The sequence below is a fragment of the Triticum aestivum genome, chromosome 3B (genome assembly GCF_018294505.1).
Source record: "Triticum aestivum cultivar Chinese Spring chromosome 3B, IWGSC CS RefSeq v2.1, whole genome shotgun sequence".
Classification (NCBI taxonomy): Eukaryota; Viridiplantae; Streptophyta; class Magnoliopsida; order Poales; family Poaceae; genus Triticum; species Triticum aestivum.
The window spans coordinates 70,215,099-70,223,029 of NC_057801.1; the positions used below are offsets into that span (position 1 = coordinate 70,215,099).

General features: G+C 45.2%; 1 protein-coding gene across 1 annotated transcript; it reads left to right on the forward strand.

Annotated features, from left to right (window-relative positions):
* Positions 1-2,475: 2,475 nt before the first annotated feature.
* Positions 2,476-6,390, forward strand: LOC123068640 (inner membrane protein ALBINO3, chloroplastic). The gene is made up of 12 exons (XM_044491252.1): positions 2,476-2,930; positions 3,296-3,406; positions 3,503-3,577; positions 3,772-3,832; positions 4,114-4,187; positions 4,262-4,366; positions 4,815-4,922; positions 5,001-5,104; positions 5,217-5,366; positions 5,448-5,568; positions 5,705-5,847; positions 5,983-6,390. Exons 1-11 carry the CDS (start codon positions 2,595-2,597, stop codon positions 5,807-5,809), a joined length of 1,350 nt encoding a protein of 449 aa, XP_044347187.1. The 5' UTR covers positions 2,476-2,594; the 3' UTR covers positions 5,810-5,847; positions 5,983-6,390.
* The last annotated feature ends 1,541 nt before the right edge of the window (positions 6,391-7,931 follow it).

The following is a 7,931-nucleotide window of genomic DNA, read 5'->3' on the forward strand; positions in this document are numbered from 1 at the left end:
GTGAGGTGCTCATTTACACGATTGAAAATGCGCCCCAGCTATGCGTGCTAACCCGGCCTTCTTCTTCATCCTCCTCGTCGAACGACACGGTGCGTCTTCATAATATTCCCTTGACGCGCAGTAGTATCTTTTGACGTAGGGATGTAGAGTGGACGCGGCACGTCCACATTCATGGTTTTGTATTAGCTACTCCATCCCTGTTTTCACGTAAAATCTCCGAATTAGGTTTTATCATACAGATTTGTGTGTGTGTGTTGTTATTTAATGAGATTATTACTTTAGCACACTCTAAGGCTTAAGAAATGAATACACAAGGCCATATCAGTGAGATCCTAACCAGAGAAGAGCAACATGAGCTATATTAAACATGTAAATATCATAAAAACAAGATTGTTTTGTCAATTTTTAAGTATCTCTCTCCCAGGAACAACAAATTGGTTTCTTGATGGGACTAGGTTAGCGACGAAAAGATAAATTTTTAGTCAAAGTAGGTGAAGCACTAAATCAATACGCGAATTGTTTTCCTTGAGACTGGCGACAAGGTGGGGTGACACAGAACCCTAGCCGTCACCGGTCGCCTACCCCTCTCGTCGCCAGGGGGGCTCGCGCAAAGCTCACGTGGCCGTGACGACAAGAAGATCTTGATCGGGGCGCCCTGTTGTGGAGGCGCTTAAGAGTTGTTGTGCGACATGAAAATGATGGGTTCTCAGGGGCGGTCTTCGTCAGGCTGTGCATGATGGTAGTGTTGGTGAAGCCGGTGTCGGTCGGATGGATCCAACACGATGCTCTCATCGGTGGCCTGCCTGGCTATATCACCGGAGAAGAGGACATCGCTACATGGTTCTGGGCGGCGGTGCGCTCGATGAAAGACCCAAATCTGTCATATATCAACATGGGTGTTATTTTTCAAGATTACTTTAGTGACTCTTCATGTTTGGTCTGACGTGGCGGTGTTGTCCTAGAGATAGGAACAGTGTTCTCCACACCCTATCCATGTTTCATTGATGTGTGCTTTGCGCCGATGGAGGGCGCGTGGAGTCGTGTCTCTGGCAGATCTCCCCAGATCTGGTCAGTTATGTTTTAAGAAGTTTGTTTCGCCGAGGCGGAGACCAGAAGGCGGCATCGAGATATGCTCACGGTGCGCCGACGGTGGATGCAGTAGAAACAAGACTTCGGCACCCCAAGTTTTTGAATGCATTTTTTTGTAAGGATGTGTTTATAAGAACCTATGATCCTTAATATATAGCCTTTGACATTTTCACAAAATAAAACCAAATAGTTGAAGCACTAGTATGAAACAAAATATCAAGCTACTTCTATATATATCCTAAATCCCGATGAGTTTGACTTAATTTTGTAGATTTTGAACTTTAATTAGTTCATGTTAAGTCGAGCATATATCACAATTTTGAAATAAAAGTTGAGCACATCACATTTTAACTTTTACGAATAACGCTCTGGTTTTATATCAAAAAGTTCTAATGATACAATACATCCAAAAAAACAAGGAAATTACAACTAGAGAGCCAAACAAACTCAATCTCCAACACGAGTCCAAGGTGTGCCGCCACCGCCGCTTCATCGTCAAAAGCCAGACTGACATTGTATCTTGCGGTCGGGAAGTCATCGTGCTAAGGTCCAGGTGGACCAACGCCCCCCCCCCCCCCCCCCCCCCCCCCCAAAAAAGCCATCATCATAGATGCCTTGTGTAGATACAAAAAATCCCATACCCAAACCATCTCCTAAACAAACCTTCCGCCAGCTTCAAAATAACAGCGAAAAAAGCATCGTTGCGATCAGGAGGAAGCACAAAGTACCGGAGAGCAATCTATCGTGTCAGGGAGACACCCAAGTAGGCCGCAACCCCATATCTACCGCAAAAACGGGCATGGAAATATCACCCTCATTCACAATGCTAACACAAAGACACACAAAGCACCCCGCCTAGATCCGAAGGACGTGAGATGGCATAGACACCGCCTCCTAGATCCAACATCAATAGCTGAGAAAACCTAAAGAAAACTTAGTTAGTGTCGCCATTGCCAAAGACCTCATGAAGACACTAGTAGATTACTAAGCACCCGGGAAACTCCGAAACACAATGTCCCAATGGTTTCCCCTCCCTTCGCTACCGCTAGAGCAGCGGGTGGAGGTTGGAAACCCCAGTGGCGTGCAGTATTGATTCCGGTGTTTTCGGGTGTGCAATATGAACCCCAATACTCCCTCCGTTTCAAAATACTTGTCGTGGTTTTAGTTCAAATGTTTTAAAATACTTGTCGTGGTTTTTGAACTAAAACCACGATAATCGTTTCCCCCGGTGCATTTGAAAATTAGACAATTTGCAATGAATTTCTCCCAAACCGGTCCCCGGAAACATTGGAAACATTCGGTGCGCCGAGTCCACTAGCACGGAGAGGATAAAGCATCATCGTCCACCTCTCTCTCCAGCGACCGGCCTCCTCTTCCACTCCTCTCCTCTGCTCCCACGCCACCACCACCACCACCACTCGCTGCCCCCTCCCCGCCGCGCCGTGCATGAAACCCTAGCCCCGCCGCGGCCCCACCCCAGCCCAGCCCAGCCCCACCCGCCCGCGATGGCCAAGGCGCTGCTCTCCTCCTCGCTGCTCCCCTCGCTCCCGCGCGCCGTCGCGGGCGCCGGCGCCGCGAGGCTGCCGCCGCTCCCCTCGCTGCGCCGCCGCGCCGTGGGGTGCCGGGTCAGGGCGAGCCTCCACGGGCTCGACTCCGTGGGGGGCCTCCACGCGGCGCTCGAGCGCGCCGAGGCCGCGCTCTACACGCTCGCCGACGCCGCGGTCGTCGCGACCGACTCGGCGGCCGGGGCGGCCGGAGGAGGAGCGGACGCGGACGTGGCCGTGCAGAAGAGCGGCGGATGGTTCGGGTTCATCTCCGACGCCATGGAGGTCGTGCTCAAGGTAAGCGTGTACGCGCCGGAGCCGTAGCCAGCGACCGTGTGTGTGGGTAGAAGAATTGCCATTAGATTATGCCAGTTCCTGGCGAGTCTGACAGACACTTGTGGTGCGAGCACTCTGAAACTTACTACTCCATTTTGTGAGTAGAACTTAGTTGCTCCATTTTGGGGCTACCTCCGCATGGAGACAGTGTCCTGTGAGACAACTCTGCTACTCAGAGTGTGTTTCTTTGGCATCTAGCTTTGGCTGACATTAATCTCGAAATCTAGAATTTGTGAATTCTGGGATCTTGGCAGTGGCTAGGAGCGCAGAGTTCGGTAACTTCGTGATGCTGGATTTCTGATGCTATCTGAAATTTTGCCATACAGATTCTGAAGGATGGTCTATCAGCAGTTCATGTGCCGTACGCTTACGGATTTGCCATCATTCTGCTCACCATCGTCGTGAAGGCTGCAACATTGCCGTTAACGAAGCAGCAGGTGGATGTTCTAACCTGATTTGAGTTAAACCAGATGGGCACTCCTTAGTTATCTATCTATGAACTGAATTCAACGGTGCTGCTTATCTGTTTTTAGGTCGAATCAACCATGGCGATGCAGAATTTGCAGCCACAGCTCAAGGCAATTCAGGCGAGATACGCAGGCAATCAGGTTTGTCTTGTTTGGCTAGAACTTCAATCATGGATATACAACAGGGAGGTTTATGCTTCGGTTCCAGGCATATGTCTGCATAATGCTGTGATATACTGCATGTGCTTTCCTTAGTGAGATTATTTTGATTTTATCCTTTCAGGCACTTTTTTTTGTTAATATCTGATCTATTGCTTCTGCATAACTCTTATTAGGAAAGAATACAGCTTGAGACTGCTCGTTTGTACAAGCAAGCTGGAGTCAATCCTCTAGCAGGTTTTTGCATATTTTTTTTCCTTTTCTTCTTAACCAAGTTACTTCCATTGTGAAACCACTCCTCTGTTACATCTCATATTTTTAGTATTATTGCCTTCTGAAAAACATCTTCTGTTATTACTGACTTCTGAAAGGCAGTAAACCATATTAGCTGATCACATTTTCTATTATTTTTTCTGATTGATTGCCATTATTGCTGTCACGAATTGCAAAACCAGTTAGCTTTTTACTGCACTTTCTTTTGTATTGCAGCGTCTTGATCTCAATGTTTTCTCTTCCAGGATGTTTGCCAACTTTGGCAACAATTCCAGTCTGGATTGGACTTTACCAAGCCCTTTCAAATGTAGCAAATGAGGTATGCCATATCCTACTTCTTGAAGTTTGATTCGTTAAGAGTATTTTGGACTAAGTGGATTCTCTGGCATGAAGGGTTTGTTGACGGAAGGATTTTTCTGGATTCCATCTTTGGGAGGCCCTACAACAATTGCTGCTCGTCAAAGTGGTGCTGGCATTTCATGGCTCTTTCCTTTTGTGGTAATAAAATTGGTTATTTATCGATGTATGTGAAACTGTCTACTGTTGGTTCTGGGATTGATTTTGCCTATGTCGTTCCTCTATGACTATGCTCATCACAGATGTTAGCAATATGATGTTACTGCAACATTGTAGTCAAGTTACACCAGTGGCTTGTTGCTACACATAGCCACTTAGGCAGCACATTGAATTGTACTCAACCAACAACATTGGCTTTGGTTGTATTGTTGCGAGAAACAACAGGATTTGCTATGTCTAATTTTAAATCTGTACTTTAGCAGCATGAGTGAAAACGTTGGGCATGTGGCATATCAATCTTGTTTAAATGATGTAGTAACATATTATTTTCTCAGCTTATTCTTGTAGAAAAGTGACAATACACTACTTTATATGCTTGCATGATTGAGATATGCTAAAGTTATACTAACATTTGAAATGAATTGTGCAGGATGGTCATCCGCCAATAGGCTGGCATGATACGATATGTTATCTTGTGTTGCCCGTGCTACTCGTTGCTTCTCAGTTTGTCTCCATGGAGATCATGAAACCGCCCCAGGTGAATGCCTCTTTAATCCGCCATAACGCCGTTATACAAGCTTCCAGTGTTTAACCTTGGCACCTTTGATTGCTGCAGAGTACTGATCCATCGCAGAAGAATACACAACTTATTTTGAAATTTCTTCCATTTATGATTGGTTACTTCTCTTTGTCGGTGCCATCAGGATTGTCCATTTATTGGTACGTGCATCTTCTGTTTATTCTAAGATTGTGCTCAGACATGGTTTCTCATGCTCACTCAGTTTTTGCAGTTGATCAAAACTTGTAACCTGTGTGTTGACACTCCATGTAGGTTTACAAACAATGTCCTCAGTACAGCCCAGCAGATATGGCTGCGGAAACTGGGAGGAGCAAAGCCTGCTGTGAATGAGGGAGCAAGTGGAATTATAACTGCAGGCCGAGCAAAACGTTCAGGTGCTCAATCAGGCCAGGGTGGAGAAAGGTGCTTTTGAAATTCAGATGACATTTGATTTAACTGTACTATGCTCGGGCTGTAAAAATGAATCAACTATATTCTGAGCAGGTTTAAGCAGCTAAAAGAAGAGGAGAACAGGAGAAAAGCTGTGAAAGCACTTGGTGCAGGAGATTCAAATGGTTCAACTACATCCGAGGATGAAGAGTCGGACGATGACACCACAGAGGAGGTACTCATTTTCCTTTCATTCATATGTATTGCTGGATGATTGTGTCTGGACAAGTGGTGCTAGCCATCTGAGAGTTTGCTGCGGACAGTTCGTGTGAATATGAAATTCATCTTCAGTTATATAAACCTGACAACAGGGAGGATCCGTAGAGGAAACATTCACTACCGGCAACGACAAGAAACTCCCTACTTACTCTGGAAAGAAGGGCAAGAGGTCAAAGAGGAAGCGCATTGTGCAGTAACTTGACAGCCTAATTGGACTTCATTTTTGTCAACACTGGTAAGAAGCACTGTTAGCATGATGTCCGTGCTTTTTTCTTTAAAACACAGATAAAAGGGATGCTAGGTGCAATAGACAGATTGTCTCTCTATCGCCCATCTTACCCGTGTAATCTGTAATTGTTTACAATCACAGGTTGATTCAATTGACCAGTGAGCCGCCGTAGATGGTCTCGGATACAGTTTTGATGGCACAGGAGGCCAGATCTTCAGATGGGGATAGACAAAAGTTTTACTATCAGGCAGGCATTTGCTGGAAAGCTGTAAGATGAAAATAGTTGGGTTCAGTCAGCGCAGTACGTTATGGTAGGATCGCGATGTTAATGGGTCAGGCAAGCCTGTTCCAGCCGAGAGGATATGTTAGAGCAGAGGTACATAAACTTTCCTGTGCTGTTCTGTATGGTGGGCTCGGAAATCGGGCAGGAATTGCATACTTTGTACACTGTGTATTTTTTTTCTACCCCTCCTCTTGTAATAACCTAATAACATTGTTGTTCTTGGGAGTACATGTGTATGCAAATCGTACAAATTAGTGTGATGGTCATTACTTGTTCTCATTGCCTCTCAATCTTTTCATGCGGATTTTGGACCCTTTTTCCGTCGTCTGCTCTGCTCGCCCAACCACTGGATTATTATCATGCTCCTCATCGTACTTTACAATTTGAATGTGTAGCATATGCGCCTGTGTTTTGTTTCTGAAGGCAATGTGTTGGATACATATATTCTTGTCATGCAAAAAAAGGATGCATATATTCTTGGTGACTTGGTGTGACAGTCTTCGATTTCAGTTGGCCATCACGTTGGAAGGCAATTTGTTCAACATGTGCTAAGTTAGATCTGGAAACTCCTGTTTTGTAAGGAACGAATCATCAAGATTCAAATGGGATAGTCAAGTTTTTTTTTTTAAAGAATTGGGTTAGTCGATCCATACTCAAGGCCTGAGCATTAATATTGCAAAGTGCAAACATGAAAATATATAAATATCGCATGGTCCCAAAAAGAGGCCAAAATCACTATTTTGACCCTTAATGACGAGTTTAGCTTGAAATGGCCCACATATGAAACTATTTCACAGTTCAACATTTTTTGCTACGAGTTTTGCTTCGGCACACCCTAAAAGTTTGTAGATTTCGACGCGGATTAAAGATGAAGATTATAAGTTACTCAATCAAAAGTATTAAATTCTTCTGATCTCTTGTTTGATGCATTGGGAGAACAAGGTGTTCTATTGGGACCAGCACTTGCTGGACGGGAGGTTGTAATAGAGATGCTAGGTTGCTAGCTACTCCCTCCGTCCCATAATATAAGATCATTCTGTAAGTTGAGGAAGTAGTTCTTTTTTTTTTGCGGGAAATATAGTTGCTAGTTGGTTGTAACGCCCTCGATGCGGCTATATCTCCTACGTGTCGAAGCATGACTTAGAGGCATAACCGCATTGAAAGCAATGTCGCAAGTGAGGTAATCTTCACACAACCCATGTAAAACATAAGGGAAAGAGATACATAGTTGGCTTACAATCACCACTTCACACAAGTACATGAATAAAGCATTACATCAACCAGATACAATCACAGTCCGACTACGGAACCAAAATAAAAGAAGAACCCCAAATGCGACAAAGGTCCCAATCACCCCCAACTGGGCTCCACTACTGATCAACTAGAACGAAACAACACAAAGGGCAAGATCTTCATCGAGCTCCTCCTGAGCTTGGTTGCGTCATCTGCACAGACTCATCGGCACCTGCAAGCTGGTTTTGGAAGTATCTGTGAGCCACGGGGACTCAGCAATCTCGCACCCGCGAGATCAAGACTATTTAAGCTTATAGGAAGGATGGAGTAATGAGGTGGAGCTGCAGCAAGCGACTAGCATATATGGTGGCTAACATACGCAAATGAGAGCGAGAAGAGAAGGCAAAGCACGGTCGATAAAAGTATGATCAAGAAGTGATCCTATAGCAACCTACGTCAAGCATAACTCCAACACCGTGTTCACTTCCCGGACTCCGCCGGAAAGAGACCATCACGGTTACACACACGGTTGATGTATTTTAATTAAGGTCAACTTCGGGGTTTCTACAACCGG